Source organism: Sciurus carolinensis, chromosome 1 (assembly GCF_902686445.1).
Source record: "Sciurus carolinensis chromosome 1, mSciCar1.2, whole genome shotgun sequence".
In the NCBI taxonomy this organism is placed as follows: domain Eukaryota; kingdom Metazoa; phylum Chordata; class Mammalia; order Rodentia; family Sciuridae; genus Sciurus; species Sciurus carolinensis.
The window spans coordinates 79,212,281-79,232,168 of NC_062213.1; the positions used below are offsets into that span (position 1 = coordinate 79,212,281).

The following is a 19,888-nucleotide window of genomic DNA, read 5'->3' on the forward strand; positions in this document are numbered from 1 at the left end:
GTCTGAGGTAGCACACCCAATAACTAATTTTCAAAAATCACTTTTTTAAAGGTAACATTCTAGTTTTCTCCCAAGATAGGTTTAAAAACATGGTTCAAAGAACCAAATAGCAGTCCACTATTTCATTTTACCCAAGGATGACTAGATTCTAAAACACAAAATTTGTCAGACAGCATACATTTTACTCCAAGTTAGAGGAATGTAATACATTTAAAGGCAAGAAAAATGATCAAACAGGCAAAGAGAGAAATTAGAAATTCAAACCTCTAGGACCTACAGTACCTTATTCATACCTCAGTTTCTGTCAGAAAAATGGAGATTACTTTCTGTTATTGCTTATATTTTGTTGTGAATTTATACTTTGTTTATAAAATATATTCATGAACTATTTTGTAGATAATAGTCCAACTGATGTCATAATTTAATACCATCTTCTTTTGGAGTCATTGTTCTAAACTCAAAATTAAATTTAAGATAAAGAAATAAACATTTTTTAAATGTGTGCACTTTTTCAATATAAAACTAAGCATAAAAAGTTTAAAAGCAGTTCATATGGTATACATATCATATATATTATGTATATATATCATAATATGTATACATATAATATTGTATATATTACACACACATATATATTATGTATGCCATATAAACTAGGAAGAAGTAATGCCATTAAACGAACCAAAAGAGGAAGAAAAAAGTTGGTGCTTACTTGCAGTTGAAGAAGGTAAGAGATCTCCGGCCTCAGGTTCTGATGGCATTACATTCTGGTTTTGTGACTCATGGATCTTTCCTTCCCCTTGGCTGGTAGTTGCAGACATCCCCATTGGGTTTTTTCTGCCAACTGAAATTAAGATTCTAAAAGATGCCATCCTTTCAAAATCACTTGTTTCTTCACAGAATGCTCACCATATGCTCAGCTATGCAAGTTTAAGTTTTCCCATTGTTTCTATTTCAATGCCTAGTCAAATCTTTCCTCTGCTTACATAGTTACTAGAAAATGACTTGTTATTCTTACAAGCAGGCTATGCATGGATGGTATTCCTATAAAACCTATTCACTGCTTTGAAATCCAAGCAACAGTTTAACATCTCAATATGAATCAAATGACTTATTCAAGATGTTTCTTCTTAGATTCTAAATTAATTCCTTTGGTAATCTGGTAGTTTGCCTTCCTCAAAAGAGGAAACTGACTAAAGTATCCTCTAAACAAAACTTTATATGATCTTAGCAGAACATGAAAATCAAAGAAATATACACCTTCAAGTGAAACAAACAAACAAACAAAAAAAAACACCAATTAGCTACTTTTATAGAGAAGCAAGTTGTTTTGGAAACTTGCTCAAAACTAGATCTCCAATTTAATTGAAAAATGACTTCAATTTTATAGTGTATGCTCAAGAGTGCTATCTATATTTAAGATTTCAATGTTGAAGTTGTGTTCATTCTTTAGAATCAGGCATTGGTTGGGCACTTACTTTTTAAGTGACAGCAATTCACACTATTAATGTCAAGTTTGAGAGACCACATGAGCAACAAAAAATTATATAGATGTCTAATTCTATATGAGTTAAACTGCAACTACTTCTTAATACCACAACTGCACTCAACAAATTAGATGACTCATAAGTAAGACATGACAACCTCATAGGTATGGAATTAATGACAATCATAGGGAGTAATGCACAGACTACTCAATACTAATGTCTGAAAAACTGTCAATGAACACATTGTTATATACACCCTTTAAGTATTATAAGTTTCACATAATAATAATCTTTTAAACACCAAACCCTACAAAACATCATTTTCTCCATGTATTTACAATACAATGCTTCGAAACTGGAGATCAATGACAGTGAAGGAGTTTTCAAACAGTAAAAGGAAAATTAGAAATATATTCACTGAGAGTAAATGAACAATTATAGAGGAAAAAAAGATTCCTAAATATAACTAAGGTTCCATTTGCCTATATCCTAATGTCAAATTCAGAACTTAAAAGGGGATATAAACTAATCTTCCAATCACTGCCATACCCTTAGAAATAATTCAGTGCATAACACATGGCTTTTGACATTGATGGGGTTACATCCCAGAGGGGGTACACATCAACAATGACCTCTGATATGCATGGATGAATGTTATAATAGACCCATGTACAAAATGCATAAAGAATAAAAAAGAGAAGATGACGTGCCAGTGCAAAGATTAGAAACAAAGCACAGAAAGGGTTGCACAACAGGATCCACCCAGGGGGAACTGAAATGAGAATGAGCATCTCCCACCTCCCTACCCTTCCCACTGGCTTCTCAACATTCCACCTCAGTCTTTCAAAAAGGAAACTGACATCTCTTCATACAACATGGTGGCAGGAAATTCAGAACACAGAAGATGTTTCTGGAAGTGTCACCAGGATGCTCCTATCTCTTTGTACAAAGGGCTGCCCACTCTACCGTCTGGCCAGATGGGGCAGCAGGAGGTCCAAAATTCAACTATCGAGTTGCCCTCCAATAAGACTGGATTGGAGCAACTCTTACTGTATGCTTTCTTTGCCTAACTTTCACCATTTAAAAGGAATATGAAAATATACCAACAGCATGTAAAATAACACTTGTGATGAAGGTAAAAGAACTGGAATTGTCTAACTGGAAATATTATCAGAAAATATTACATGTATACCTGGATTTGGATGATTATTCACTTCAGATAGCGTCTCATTGTACCCAATATTTAAGTAGTATCAAGAGCCACCACACTAGACAGGTTGTAACTTTACAGTTAACTAGTAAAAATCTTTTATATTTTTATTGAATACAAGCTATTTAGAAAATAAACAGGCAACCTCAAGAGGCTATGGCAGGAGGATTGCAAGTTTGAGGACAGCCTCAGCAACTTAGCAAGACCCTGCCTCAAAATAAAAAAATGAGAAGAGTTAGGGATGTAGCCCAGTGGTAAAGTGCCCCTATGTTCAATCCCCAGTACTATAAATAAGAACAACAAAAAAGTAAAACAGGTGACTACTTACACAACAGTAATTTTTATAATATCAAGTTTTTGGTGCATGCATATTTTAAATCCATGTACTCTGTTTTGTTATCTGAATAATATAATATTTTGTCATATTTTTATGAAAAAGATTATGGTATTCATAAGTTGGATCTACTAAATTGGATCTATGACAGTATTCCATTTAGATTTTTATACTTGAACCATCTTATATTTACATTTTACTAAGATGAAACAAAAATCAATTTTCCAAACATACTTAATATGAACTTCCATAACACTTGAACCTTAAAGAAATTCTTATTGTATAAAAATGCAACATCTAACCCATGTCTCTCATCCTGTGTCTTTTCAGGTTACTAATAACTAGAGCCTAGTTAATAATAACTACAGCCTAGTTATTAGTAACCTGAAATCACTTACTAATAACATGATTTATATACAGATTTCTTTGGATATGAAATCCAAATTTCATGCCATAAAACTGGGCTGGAACTAGAATAAGAGGAGGCAAATTTTGTACATAAGTTTATGTCATAAAGCTTATAAAAATATGTTCACACTTACCTCAGTGTTCTCTAAAAGTAACAGTACATTGAACTTAATGAAAATTTACCAGTTATATTGATTCAAGTTCTTTCAACAATACCCAGCATTGAGGTCTTATATGAAGTTTTAAGTGTTGGCTCATTATCTGGAGCAATGGATATGAATGAAATTTCTAAATGATTCATATATCCAGATTACAAATAGCAAATCTCTCCATAGGCTCCACATAATAACTGGTCATGTAGACTCAAGAGGTTAGATCTTTTCATACTTATTCCTGTATATAAGGTTCATAGTGCTGTGATTATAAATTCATGAAAGAGAATGAAGGGGTTTTGCTGCATAAGCTAGTTAGCACAGCTAAATGGTAGTGGGATAAATTACTTTTATTATAAATTCTTAATACACAATAATTAAACCAAATCCTAACTAAAATATACATGAAGAAATCAAGTCACATAGAAGTTAAGTAATCTATCCAAACTGATTAATAGAGGTGATGAGATGACATTTCTTGTCTTTCAGGAATGTCAACTCTATCTAAGATACATGAGATGCTCTCCTTTGTCTAATAATCATAACAGCAAATACTTGTATAGCACTTGCTAAGTACCAGGATTCGACTAAGCATCTTGCATGTGTGAATTCATGTGATTCTCACACAACCACTAATTTAAGGCAGTCTTGGCCCTCATTTTACAGAGGAGAGGTACAGAACTTGTGAGAGCACACAGTCAGAAAGAGGTCAAATCAGGGCCTGGACATTGACTGTCTAACCCTCAGAACCTGTGTGCTGAAACTCCACTCTTGTCCCTCTACCCAGCTATGCTTCCAAGCCTCTCACCATTTGCTGGGTAGACCCAGTCCATTAGGTCACCCTTGTTCTAGGCAGGACAGGACAGTACCTCCATGTGATCCTGAGCCAAGTCAGACTAAGCAGTGTATAGATGCTTACATGAGGAGCATGTACTTCCAAGGAGGTCAGGCCATTCATTCAGGGTGTGTGCTTGGGGACAAGCAAGTAACTTCTCCCTGGGAAGTTCTCTACCAAAGTCTCTTAAAAGTAAATCTTACTGTTTTCTTCCTACTGCTATCCCTATCCAAGTCCTCTTATTACTCAGAGCAACTCAAAACTTCCACTCTGCTTTCAAGAGAACTTTGAGAAAAAGTCCATGCTGTCAAAACAAGTTACAGAGTTAGCTGCTCTACCTCTGTTTTGAAATACAATTAAAAACTCACAAAAATGTCAAGGGTATTCTTTTCAATGTAGAGAAGTTTCAGTCTATCCTAGGTAGATAGTCTAGTTGGAAAAGATTCTAAAAATTATAAGATGATTTGCGGAATTAACACTAAAGTTCGAATAAATATTCTATCACTCCTGACAAAACCCTATAAGAGTGGTTAACACTCTCTGAGTCATCAATCTTTTTGAAAATTCTAAGGTTTTGTGCTTCTTTCCACCTCCAATGTACACTTATGCACATATGCATATTATTTATGTACTCTAAATATTTTTACTCATAAGTTCAAAGCAGAAAGTTCTTACTGTAATACAATGTAACATTTACAGGTGATGAAACAGAAGTTGAGATGGTAAATTAGGAGCATGATGCTAGCACACAAAAATAACACCCAGACATGAAATCTCCCTCCATCGATGCTATACCATTCATTTGTTCAACAGACACCCTAAGCACACTGTGAGCCAGGCAGTGTGCTGTGCCCTGGAGATACCACAAGGGGGTGCCATTCAGTACTCAATGTACTAAGCACCAAAGGAGTAATAAAAAATTTTAGAGAAAAAAACACACTCCTTTGTTTTTCTGATCTGACAGAAAAGCCAGCATTTCCTAAAGAAGTGAATGTAAAAGTAAGGATAAATATTTACAGAAAACAGAATTTGCAATGGTGCACTCCAATATAACAAACATGAGCCTTGGTACAGGAACCATTCTTTGCACTTTCTTTTGCTGAAGTGTTCAAAGTCTAATGATTAATTAGAGTCAAAATAAATCTCTCAAAAGAGTTATGGTAGCTTATTCGATGGGCATACTTTTCATTAGAGTCCCAAATAGAAAAAATTCAAATTTGCTGTGGAAGCTGAAGGGCTTGAGGTACATACACAGATTTAACATTAGGATTCTCTTTTCATGAACATGGGAAGGTATTATTAAATTAATTATTTTTTGAAGAAATACTAATGTTTCCATACTCTTCCTTAAAATTCTTAGAATTCTAAGTGCTCCAATAAATGATTTCTAAAGTTATGTCTTCTGTATTATTGTCGCCCTTGCTAAAATAGGAAGACAAGAAGTTCTCTCTAGTAAACAGAGCAAAAAATAAAAACAAAACAAAACCACCTGGTCTAGTAGTAAAACCAAATTAAATTATGGAGCTTGTAAAAAAAATTTATGTTTATTTTGTTCCCTGTTTAAAAATGTGCCTCTTGCTATTTATTGATCACATCTTGCCAATATTATTGTTTTCCTTTTGTCACCTGTTCTAATTATTGCTCTCTCTCTTTCTCATATTTTCTTCTCTGACCTCTTCCTTATTATTTCTCCTTTTATCCTGTTGTTTTCCAGCATACTTGATGTCCCTTGCTAAGTATTGCTCACAACTCTTCTTCTTCTCTGCCCTGTACCCTTCTGCATGTATTCAAGTCACCTGCTTCCCTTCTGAGTTCCAGAGGCAGATGGCATGCCCATTTCGTTGAGTGAGAGTGCCACTTCACAGCTTGTGGAGCACCAGAGTGTGGGGAGACTGGTGGTATAGATGACAGTAAATTAAGTTTTACTCATCCAATAATTTGTAAGGTTTTAAATACAGTAACTAAAAGTTAAAAATGAACTGATGCAGGTAAGGGCAAAAAATAGGACCAGATATACTGTCTTGTTAAATCAAGCTTTATGCTTTTGTTTTAAACTACCTTATCTAGGATATTACACACACACACACACACACACACACACACACACACACACACAAGTATAGATGGTCTCCGATAAGAAAAAGAAGCTAAATAAGAGTCAAACTGAATAAAAAAATCTAGGTTTTGATTAAACCAAAACTCACAGAACAACATCAGGCAAAAATCAGCAAACTAAACTTTGAAGTAATTTAAAAACACAATAACACCACCTCATTGACCTTTGTGTGCAAGAAAATATATTTTAAACTTTAATTGTTTAAAAAGTTCTAAGATCTTCACTTCAAATTGCTAGAGAAACTGAACTTAGATATGAGAGAGACCAGTTTCAAAATATTCACATTTCTGTCCTATCCTTGGACTTTTTTCTAAATTCTATTTTTAATCCAAATCCCATTTATTTTTATCTTTATGCCAACTCTTTTTTTATAACTGAGAGCATTAAAAATTAATAGCAATGAAGCTGAGAATTTCTAACAGCCTCCTCTTCTCTCAGTGTATATGGAAATATCCTTAAATAACAAGAGTCAAATATGCACACACAATTTAAAAAGTTATAAAGGAACTCAACAGCAAAATACTCTACACCTAACATTAACTACCCCAAAAATTGAGGCAAATGGTCTTCATTATGTTTTTCTTCTACTTTTTCTAGAATTATTAAACAATAAATTCTAACACCAGAGATTTTCTTAGAAAAATATGTGATGAAATTATCTAGCACTGTGCACAAACCATCATAAAGCAAACCAAAGTTGAAGTACTTTATAATAAACGTACATTGGATGACTTGGGGGTAGAAGCAAACATTCTCATCCTTGGTATAAATTACAGGTTTTGCCAGACCATCTGGTTGAAGTCCAACAAACAACCCTGGGCTCCTTGTGGATTCTAGGCTTATGGATGCATTTTCCAAGTTGTTCTTAATTTTAAAATGACAGTCAATATCTCCAGTACCCTACAATAAAGGTAACATGATTTGATAAGTGTGAGCAAATATGAACGACAGAATTTAATATCAGTCACTTCACAAGAATGTGATTTTGCTTCATTTTCAAATTGTCTTGATAAATGTAGAAACTTTTTGCACAAATCACATCCTGTTCCATAAGATTCAGACACCCAGATCATATGACAGCCTAATGCAAGAGCACATGCCTTTAAACAAAGGGCTCTGAATCAAAGAGGTGCTTCAACTAAAGAGTATGCTGTATGCTGGGTTTCATTTCAGAGTTGCTCACCTCTATAGGTGAGTACAGAACACTAAAATGTGAAATTGCTTAACAATGGATACACATTCTGAGAAAGGCATCATTAGGCCATTTTGTCATTGTGCAAACATCACAGAACGCACTTATACAAACCTACATGGTCCAGCACACTGACTACTTAAGCTATATGGTACACACACATTTATAAGTATACAGACACATACATATTAGCATTATATAAATACACATGCTTGCATGCACACACATACACCCATTTACATAACATTGTCTACTGCTCCTAGAATCATGACAAACAAAAAAAAATTTAGATTAAAAGATTAAATCAAGCAAAACAGAAAATGATGTTATCAGGAGATACAGAAAATACAGGATGGTATAACAGCATACCATTTTAAAGTAAACTGCTTTTTATAAAAGTATAAGAATACTCTAAAAGAATGATAAAAATGTAGTAAGACAATACATAAACCAGTTACATAGCTCTGTTATTATCAAGTATCACATACAGTATGTAATTATATGCACTATACTTTTATACAACTGGCAGCACAGTTTGTTTACAACAGTATTCCACATGTATTGTCCTCCAACATTATGACATCCATGATGTCACTAGCCAAAAGGAATTTTTCAGCTCCATCATAATTTTAAGGTATGACCATCATGCATGCAGTACATCATTGACTGAAACATAATTATGTGACTTCAAATATACTCTGAAATTATAGAAAAAAAGTGCAGTATATCCCAAGTTCATTTACATTTAAATATAAAACAATTTTCAGTATTATTCTGCATTTTCCAGGCTAAGGTTTTATAGGGTGTAAATAAACTTCTCAAAGACTACATACCAAAACATTCAGAAAAGAAGAGTCCAAAAATAATCTACATAACCATCAGAACATTATAATGACATCTCCCTTTTTAAAAGCATTTATAATCTAATATTATAAAATGTTTAACCATTCCTTTTTTGAAAGTTTTCTTATAGGATTTCTGTATACTAGAAAGTGAATTTTGTGGGAATGACTTAAAATTTCTAATAGTAATCATATCTCAATAATAACAATGAATGTAAGTGACCTAAACTCATCAATCAAAATACACAGAATGGAAGATTGGATTAAAAAACAAGATCCAACAATATGCTGTCTCCAAGAGACCTCATAGGCAAAGACATTCAAGACAAGGTAAAAGGATAGGACAAAACATATCATTGACATGGACCTTGTAAACAACCTGGGGTTTCTAGCCTCATATCGGATAAAGTGAACTTCAAGCCAAAGTTAGTCAGAAGAGACAAAGAAGGACATTTCCTACTGCTTAAGGAAATTATACATCAAGAAGACATAACAATCTTAAATAGTTATACACTAAATATTGGAGCATCTCCATACATCAAACAAACCCTTCTCAATTTCAAGAAGCCAATAGACCACAACACAATAATACTGGGTGACTTTGACATAACTCTCTCACTACTGGATAGATCCTCCAAACAAAAAACTAGATAAAGAAGCTATAGAAGTAAAAAATACAATTCATAATTTAGACTTAACAGACATATATAGAATATTTCAACCATTCAAGAGCTGAATACACTTTCTTACCAAAGCACATGGATCCTTCTTTAAAATAGACCATATCTTAGGCCACAAAGCAACTCTTAGCAAATACAAAAAACAGAAATAATACTTTGCATCCTATCAGAGCATAGTGGAATGAAATTAGAAATCAACAATAAAATAAAAAATAGAAACTATTCTAACACCTAGAGACTAAATAATATGCTATTGAATGATGAGTGGATAGCAGAAGAAATCAGGGATGGAATAAAAAATACTTAGAGATAAATGAGAATAGTGGTACAACATATCAAAATCTCTGGGACACTCTGAAGGCAGTGCTAAGAGGAAAGTTCATTGTATAGAGTTCATTCATTAAAAAATAGAGTCAACAAATAAATAACCTAGCATTAAGTCTCAAAGCCCTAGAAAAAGAAGAACAAATCAATACCAAAAGTACAAGACAGGAAATAATTAAAAATCAGAGCTGAAATCAATGAAATTGAAACAAAAGAAATAATTCAAAATAATTGATAACTAACTAAAAAGTTGATTCTTTGAAAAAACTCAATAAAATTGATAAACCCTTAGCTGAGGTAACAAAGAGAAACAAAACTCAAATTGCTAAAATTTGTGATGAAAAATGAAATATCACAAGACACTACTGAAATACAGAAGATAATCAGAACCTATTTTGAAAATTTATACTCTAATAAAATAGAAAATCTTGAAGATATTGACAAATTTCTAGAAATATATGATCTACCCACACTGAAGGAGAACACAGAAAATTTAAACAGATGAATTTTCAGCAATGAAATTGAAGATACCATCAAAACTACCAACAAAGAAAAGCCCAGGACCAGAAGGATTCTCAGGTGAGTTCTATCAGACTTTCAAAGAAGACCACCAATCCTCCTCAAATTTTTACATGAAATAAAAAAGGAGGGAACCCTTCTAAACTTATTCTATGAAACTAGTATCATACTGATACCAAAATCAAAAAGACATCAGGGAAAGAAAATTTCAGACCAATATCCTTGATGGATATAAATGCAAAAAATCTTAATAAAATACTGGCAAATCATTTACCATGATCAAGTGGGGTTCATCCCAGAGATGCAAGGTTGGTTCAATAAACATAATTTGTCACATCAACAGACTTAAAGACAAGAATCACAAGATTATCTCAAAAAATGCAGAAAATTATTTGACAAAATTCAGCATCCATTCATGTTCAAAACACTAGAAAACCTAGGGATATTAGGAACGTACCTCAACATTGTAAAAGCTATATGTTCTAAACCCAAGGCCAATAAATATCATTCTAAATCGAGTAAAACTGAAAGTATTCCTTCTAAAAGCTAGAACAAGACAGGGATGTGCCTTTTCACCACTTCTATTCAACATAGTTCCGGAAACTCTAACCAGAACAATTAGACAGACAAAAGAAATTAAAGGGATATGAATAGGAAAAGAAAAACTCAAACTATCCCTATCTGCTGATGACATGATTCTATATTTAGAAGACCCCCCAAAAAAAAAATCCACCAGAAAACTTCAAGAACTTATAAGTGAATTCAGCAAAGTAGCAAGATATAAAATCAACACCCATAAATCAATTGTGTTCCTATGCATCAGTGATGAATCAACTGAAAAAGAAATTAGGAAAACTATTCCATTTGCAATAACCTCAAAAACTAAAATAAAATATTTGGGAATTAATCTAACAAATGAGGTGAAAGATCTCTACAATGAAAACTACAGAATACTAAAGAAAGAAATTAAAGAAGACCTTAGAAGATGGAAATATCTCCCATGTACTTGGATAGGTGGAAATATTTTCAATATGGCCATACTACCAAAAGCACTACACAGATTTAATGCAATTCCTATTAAGGTTCTGATGACATTTTTCATAGAAATAGAAAAAGCAGTCATGAAAAATAAGAGACCCACAATAGCCAAAGCCATCCTCAGCAAGAAAAGCAAAGCAAATGGCATCGAAATATCAGACCTTATATTATACTACAGAGCTATAGTAACAAAAATGGCATGATATTGGCACCAAAACAGACATGAACATCAACAGTACAGAACAGAAGACACAGAGACAAACCCACACAAATACATTTATCTCATACTAGACAAAACACCATAAACAAATATCAGAGAAATATATGTATTTCAGCCTATTTAACAAATGGTGCTTGGAAAACTGGAATCCTTATGTAGTAAAATGAAATTATACCCTTATCTCCCACTCAACTCAATGTGGATCAAGAACATAGGCAGAGACCCTGTACCTACTAGAAGAAAAAGTAGGCCCAAATCTCCATCATGTCCCCTTAGGAACTGAATTCCTCAACAAGACTCCTAAAGCACAATAAGTAAAACCAAGAATCAATAAAAGGAATGGAATCAAACTAAAAAGGTTCTTCACAGCAAAAGAAACAAGAAAATAACCAGAGAGCCAACAAAATCTTTGCCACCTGCACCTCAGATAGAGCACTAAATTCCAGGATATATAAAGAACTCATACAGCTTAATACCAAAACAAACAAATAACCAAATCAATAAATGGGCTAAGGAAACTAAACAGACACTTCACAGAAGAGAAATATGAATGGTCAAAAAATATATTAAAAATGTTCAACATTTCTAGCCATTAGAGGAATGCAAATTAAAACTACACTGAGATTCCATCTCACTTGAGTCAAAATGGCAATTATCAAGAATACAAGCAACAATAAATGTTGATAAGGATGTGGGGGAAAAGGTACACTCATGCATTGCTGGTAGGACTGAAAATTGGTTCAGCCACTCTGGAGAGCAGTAGGCAGATTCCTCAGAAAATTTGGAATGGAACTACCATTTGACTCAGTTATCCCATTCCTTGCCATATACCCAGTGGACTTAAAAATCAGCATACCATAGTGACACAATCACGTCAATGTTTATAGCAGCTCAATTCACTATAACTAAACTATAGAACCAACCTAGATGCCCTTCCACAGATGAATGGATGAAGAAAATATGATACATATACCCAATGGAAAATTACTCAGTCATAAAGAATAATGAAATTATGACATTTGCCAGTAAATGGATGGAACTTGGGACTATCATGTTATATGAAATAAACCAATCCCAAAAAACCAAAGGCTGAATGTTTCCTCTGATATGTGAATGCTGACCCATAATAGGTAGGGGTAGGGGAGTGGAACAGTGTGGAGGTTCACCAGATTGGACAGGGGAAAATGGGGAGAAGGAAGGAGGGATCTCAACTCAAATGTGAGCTTGTTGTCACTAAGAACCATGTGTCTGTCTGTCTGTCTCTCTCTCTCTCTCTCTCTCTTTCTCTCTCTCTCTCTCTCTCTCTCTCTCTCCCCTGCCTCATTTTATAAGTATGAATTGAGCAGCTTCAATCTCCTATTCTTACTATGGATACAGTAAGACTCTGGCATTAATTTGTTCATTGTCAAGCACAAAAGACAATGACATATACGGATAAAAATAATACAGGTAGTAGAATAAGTGTGTGCCAGAGACAGACTCCTGTAGTTTGGGAATGTTGATACATTACTATTAACTGATATTTTATTCCTATCTACTCAGTTTTTTATCTAGTATCCCTTTTCTCCCTAGCATCCTACCCAGGGTGCTACATTACATTTAGTAGTCATGAATACTTTCTGAAAGTCTGAGGGGCAGAGAGACAGAAAGACAGACACATGGTTCTCAGTGACAAATAAGCTCACATTTATGTTGAGATCATAACATAATTTTCTATTATAAATAAAATAATAGTTGCTATTAGAAATTTAAATTCATTCTCACAAAATTCATTTTCTAGAACTCTGAAATCCTATAAGAAAACTTTCAAAAAGCTTTCTTGACTCCCCTTCAGTCTTCTCTTGGCTCTGATGTTTTCCCAGACTCTGTATTTTTTATGACCTTGAAAGTTTTGAGAAGTACTGGTTAATATTTCATAGGCCACTCCACTATTGGAATCTGTCTGCTTCTCTCATAATTAAACTGGTATTATGAAATACTGGGTGGAAGACCATGGACATAAAGTTCCATTTTTATCATATCATATCAAGCATACCCATTATCAGTATGATTTGTTAACTGTTGATGATGGCCTAATCATCTAAGGTAGTGATTTTCAGGTTTCCCCCCTATAAAGTTACTCCCTTCCCCATGTTGCACACTGTATGCTAACAGAGAAAGTTCTCATATTCAACCTACACCCGAGGAATTTGGAGGAATGGGAAGTTAAGCTCCAATCCATTTAAGGCTGAGTATCTTAGACAATTTATTTGGAATCTTCTGCATAAGAGATCTGTCTCTTCTGCCCCATTTACATATTTATTCAATTATTTATTTATAGTAGTATGGACTCATGAATATTTCAGACTTTGGATTATAATCCAATACTTTTTATTTTGTTGTTCCAATTGTTCCAGTTTTGGATATTGGGAGCTCTTGTAGTTGACTTCTATATTCTTTGACGCCTCTCTATTAAGAATCAGTTGGAAACAGCTGATAACCTTGAGTCTTCTGACCTATGAATGTAGAATCTGTCCATTTTATTTATATTTTCTTTGATTTTTTTCACCAGTTTTATATTTTACATATATGAGTCTTATATACATTTTGTTAGATTTATATCTTTTTGTTAGACCAATGAAACTGTCCATGTTTTTAATTTCAAATTTCAATTTTTCATTGCTAGTGTATAGGAAAGCAATTGAATTTTGTATATTAACTTGTACATTGCAGCCTTGCTATGATAGCTTATTGGTTCTAGGGTTTACTGTCAATTCTTTGGTATTTTCTATATGCCTAATAGTTATGATTTAGATATGAGGTATCCCCTTAAAGCTCATGTGTAAGACAATGCAAGAAAACTTAGAGGTGAAATGATTGGGTTAAGAGAGTCTTAACCTAATCAGTGCATTAATCCTGATATGAATTAATTAAGTGTAACTATAGGATTTGGCTGGATGAGGTAGGCCACTGGGGGCATGCCTTTGGGGTTCATATTTTGTCCCTGGTGAACAGAGCTGTCTCTCTGCTTCCTGATCACCAAGTCTTGAGATGTTTTCCTCCTCCACACCTTTCCACCATGAAAAGTGCCTCACCTCAGGCCCAGAGCAATGCAGTCTCCAATCTATGGACTAAGTCCTCTGAAATCATGAGCCCCAAATAAACTTATTCTCCTTGAAAATTGTTCTTATCAGGTCTTTTGGCCACAGTGGCAAAAAAAAAAAAAAAAAAAATTGACTGAAACCCTAATCATATTATAAATGAACAAAGAGAGTGTTATTTTTTTTTTCTTTCCAATCGCTATACATTCTATTTCCTTTTCCTATCTCATTGCATTAGCTAGGTCTTTTACAATGTTGCAAGGATTAGTGTGAGAAATATCCTTTTTTTTCCGCCCCTAATTTTAGGGAGAAATCATCTAGTTTTTCATGATTTATATGATATTAGTTGTAAGGTTTTTATGGATATTCTTTTTTTATTAATTTTATTTATTTTTATTTTTACAGACTGAATTTTGATTCACTGTACACAAATGGGGTACAACTTTTTGTTTCTATGGTTGTACATAATGTAGATTCACACCATGTTCATACATGTACATAGGGTAACGATGTCTGTCTCATTCCCCTATCTTTCCTACCCCAGCTCTCTCCCCATCCACATTTTCCTCTACACAATTCAAATTTCCTCCATTCTTCTCTTACCCCTGTCCCCATTATGTATCATATCAAGAAGAGAAAGTTCCCCTCTATTCATAATTTGTTGATAGTTTTCCTTATTTTCACTATAAATACTCAATCACCCATTAATACTAAATGTTCCACAATGGTATTTATCAAATTTGATGCAAATCTTCCATTTCATTTGTACTTCCTAGACAACATGCCCCATCACCACATGCCTGGATCACTATAATCACTGGCTAAAATGAGAATCATATTTTTGACTATTAGACATACTTTCATTGATTATTTTTCCAAGGCTCACTTACCTACCTGACCTATAATGCTCCTTGTATCATGGGTAAGTAGAATCCAGGTTAAAACAAAGAAATAGTCCTAAACTTTCAGTTTCCAATTATAAGGGCTACAGGAAGTCTTTAGCAAATAATGAAAAGGAAGGTGTTTTTATTTTCTGAAAGAAAATGATTTCTAAAAGAAATTCCAAAATTGGATTTAATATACCTAGAACCAAACCTAGAGGACTGGAAACCACAGAGTTTAAATGCTGAAAACACTAAATAGGTGGATACTTTAAATGATATAGAGGAAATTTCCACCCAACAGGAAGAGAAGTCCATGCAGAGCTAGGAGTATGGACCTGGAGTAAATGGCCTAAAAGCAGACATGAATTTTCTATTTCAACCTCACATGGAATTGTTTCTTAATGAGAGGCAGTAGAAACATCCATATATTTTATTAGAGAATCTCAGAGGGCTGAAGTTGTCACCCCAGAAATTTACAAATTTCTCTTAAACTATCTTAATGTTCAGCACAGTACTGAAGCTAGAATTGAAGACAGTCAGTGTATAATAGGGAATCTGATCAAATCCAGGAAATGGAGACTAGTTTGGATTCTGGAAGTTGGAGACTGCCTTTGGGAGATTGGAATGTCAGTGTCTCCAGAGCCCTTTGATTACCAAATTTACCTGCTGATACTACCCCTTCCAAAAGGCCACATCAGGGAATTGCTAATTAATGCCCGATGGGCTGTTACCTGCCTCAATCACTCCATTTGGCCCCTCCGCCTGCCCATCTGCTTGTCACATTTTTGCCATCTCACCAGTATCTCCTGAGCCTAGTCATGTAGGCAGGAAGGAGAGAGATGAGGGGGAGAGAGCAGGAGAACAAAGGAAACTTTAGTCTATAAAAGATGCAGGGCCCTCTCACTTCTTGGGATACCAGAATGCCAGTCATGGTCCCTTCTCCCCACCGGGAGCAGTTTGTGTTACTACCTTTAAATAAAACCTGCTCTATATGCTTGCCTCGGCATGCTTCTCTAATGTTCAAACTTCAACATTTGAGGAAGTAGAACTCATCATCGATAACCAGCGGCATCTGTACCAAAGCAAAATGGGGTTGCTCATAAGATGGATTTGAAACATCTGAGGAAGAAATTTGAGTAGATAACATTGATTTAGCTTTCTAGATTCTCCACAGCTCACACAAAAACATCAGGGCATCCAAATGTTATTTTGTGCTTTAATAGCAGACTCAACTACTGAGAAGACGAATGTCTAGGAGAAGGCTATACTTGCTACAACTTGGCAACTGAATTGGGAACCTTGAAACCAGAGGTTACATCTCTCAAGACCCATGTGACCCAAAATGTTAAGACAGCACCTCATTTGAAATTGCACACTCCAATGGTTTGGTTATGGCTTCGGTATGTCCTCCAAAAATTTATGTGTTAGAAACTTGGTCATTGCCCCTTATAGACTGCAAATTTCCTAAGGATGCAGAGAGAGTGGGATGCCTACTATGTTTACTACAGCAATTTCTACTTCCCAGTAGATACTCAATAAATGCTTGTTGGCCCCTAAAAACAGTTCTCTGGTTTGCAAACATCTAAGTTCACAACTTGTTCATGTAATGTCCTCCCCTTTCTTCTTTAGAAATGTGGGATTATTCCTTCTAAAATTCACAATTCCAAGAAACTTCTCCCAATTGTGTTACTCCACTGAATTCAATAGTCTCTCCTAATCCTTCAAACAAGCAGTTGAACCACAATTTAAACGGATTGCAGATTTGCCAGTATTCTCTATTGTGCACATATGTGTTCCCTCCAATAGCACCTCAAGAAATGATATTTTTAACCTTGAATTAAGTGAAATCAGTGACCAGAATGAAAATTAAATGTAATATAACTAAATTTTAAAACAATAAACATTTCAAGTTTCCTATATTCCCCCTTTCCTTTTTTCATTTAAAAATATTTTTTACACCTAATCCAAATATCAACTGGTTAAAAGGATGTAGATGGGAAATAAAATATGTGAGTTCTAAATGCAAAAGTATTCTTCTGTGCCCTCTTAATCATTAGTAGCAAATACTAACTGAACAAAGCTACTTTGGAATGCATGCTCACACCACTGCAGGCTAATATAACATCTAATGCACATTTCTCTCTCTTTGGCCCCGTTGCAGAAGGATAAGTCCTAGTTACCATTACCCAGTTGTTATTTTAACTTCTTTTTCACTCCATATTTGTTAACTACCTACAAAATATCCTTGCTTAGGATTTGTGATATTTTAATGAACAAAGCAAACAAGACTCTTTCATCCTAGTAATACATATTTTGTACAACAGAGTACTGTTAATGCTACTTATCAGCCTTCTCTTTTCCAAGATGAATCACTCAATGATTTATTTCCTTCTTAAAGCATGTTTGCTCCTGAGTGGAGAAAGTCTCTGTTGCTATCCTGAAGGCCCTCTGTATTTTCTTCAAACATTTTTTCATACTTTAAAGATTAGCATCAAATGGCCTGTGGGAGTGGGGTGGATTGTGTTGAGCTGAAGCTTGGGACAGAGTCTGAAGTTCCTTTTCTGGTGATCTATGACATGTACACCAGGGGTCTCTGTGACATACCTCAGTGTCCCTTCTTTGGTATATCTTAGATGAGGTGATTGCAACATTCATTGACCTGGTAAGTCCATGTGTCTGGTGGCTCTGATGTGATCCAATAAGTCCATATGTTGTTGTGCCCCTGATTTAATTTGGAAGTTCACAGGTGGTAATTTTTTATTAGCTCCAATAATTTACTTATCCTTCTGTACCTTAAGCGTATGCTGAACAGATGGTGGTTGTTTACATGCAACAAGGTACAGAGTCATTCTACCCTGGCACGTGTACCCAAATGGAGTAGTTCAAGGCAAGTGCAATCAGGGACAAAATAGAGTAACTCAGAGCAGGTCACAGCCTGCTCTAGACATACATGCATAACAACAAAGAACATCATTTTTCACTTTTGCTGTATCTGACCAGGAATCACTAGACTCTGGAATGGCATTGCTCTTGAAAATAAAATGGTAACAATCCTCTTAATTAGCCTATTTTACATATGTTTAGAAGCTATGGTAAAGCATGCTTATCTTATCCACAGGGATTTAAGATGCATTCAAAGGGAAATGATAATGCAAGCTCCTATCACTGTACTTGAAAAATATAACAGTGCCTCAGTCCTGGTTGCTACTCAAAAATGTGTATTATAATAAATTGAATTTAATGAAAGCACTACTGGTTCCAATGTGTTTGCCATTGTACATTTGAAAACATTTCTTATAGGCAAACACACATTTAAATCAATTGATGCTGATCTTATAACAAATGTTTCTATTTCTGTTACCATAAAAGTCTTATTCTGTAGGAGTAAATCACTTTAATAGATTTTGATGTAGTAGAGATTCAAGTTAGCAACAAACAGCATGCAGTTCACTAGGGACAATTGTAAGGTGGTTAATTTAAAGAAAAAAAAACATGACTCAAAACAACATGGCTGGAATTTGCTAAGGAGTACAGAGGCAAACAAAAAACATGTAGGAGTTGTAGGAAAAATAAGCTCAGTATACCAGAATGATCAGTGTACCAAAGAGATACAACAGGCACACCCCACATTAGCATGACACTTGTTCACAGACAAAAGTTTAGTTTATAGAAATTAGGAAATATTCTCTCATTGCAGTTGATCTAATTTTTCCTCTTCACTCAAAATACACATGTAAAAATTTTAAAATGAAAGGTAACTAATATTTGTAAGGGGTTGAACTATGAAAGCATGTGTGTGCTTACACACACACACACACACACACACACACACACACACACACCTCTTGAGACTCAGGAAACTGAAGTAAAAGGGTTTGTTGAACTGTTATACATATTAGCCAATCAAAGGACAAGTGCTGGCACAGATTCCTTCAACTTCTTAGCAACAAAGTTAGATAGAAGTTGGAAAAATGCCTGGGACTTAGAACTCAGTACTTTTATTAAAAAAAAAAAGTGGGGACGGAAAGCATAAGTTGTTTACCCTGAACCTACATTGAATGTAGAAAAATGTGGACAGGATCATATGAAGTGAAGAAAGTTTTGGAATAGGACAGTTCATAGAAGTACCTTCTGGACTGGTTGGTTGTAAGCTGAATGTTGTGGTACCTGGGGGTAGTGCTGGGATTTGAGTTAAGGCTTTAATATCCATTCAGAAATCTTTTTTTGTTTTGGGCCCTTCGGACTCATCACCTGACAACACTCTTCACCTGACAACCCTCACCAGTTTGCATAGGATTTAAACTTTCTTCCTTAGTGAAGGTATAGGGTTTCCAATGGTGGAAATCCAGGCACTAAAAGGAGCAGCAAGAATGCATTGTTGAACTGGGATTTTCTAGAGCCTTGGTTTGGAAAGTGCAGTTTGTAGATGGACATCAACAGCAAAGACTGAAAGCTTGTTAAAAATGTAGACACTCAGCTCCCATCTCAGTCTTTCAAAATCAGAATCTGCTTTCCAACACAATTCCCAGGTAATTTGTATGCAAACTATATTTCAGAAGCACTGTCC

At 34.6% G+C, this 19,888-nt stretch overlaps 1 protein-coding gene across 5 annotated transcripts in view; it reads right to left on the reverse strand.

Moving 5' to 3' along the window:
• The window catches only part of Rp1 (RP1 axonemal microtubule associated), a 316,770-nt gene that overhangs the window by 135,652 nt on the left and 161,230 nt on the right, over positions 1–19,888 (reverse strand). For all 5 annotated transcript variants that reach the window (XR_007109811.1, XM_047561225.1, XM_047561216.1 and 2 more), the window contains 2 exons: positions 7,265–7,442; positions 713–844 (listed from right to left, as the gene is read on the reverse strand). Coding sequence is in view for 4 of the 5 variants with exons in the window: in XM_047561225.1 (XP_047417181.1) it covers positions 713–844; positions 7,265–7,442 (310 nt within the window). In the remaining variant the exon portion in view is untranslated. The remainder of the gene's footprint in view (positions 1–712; positions 845–7,264; positions 7,443–19,888) is intronic.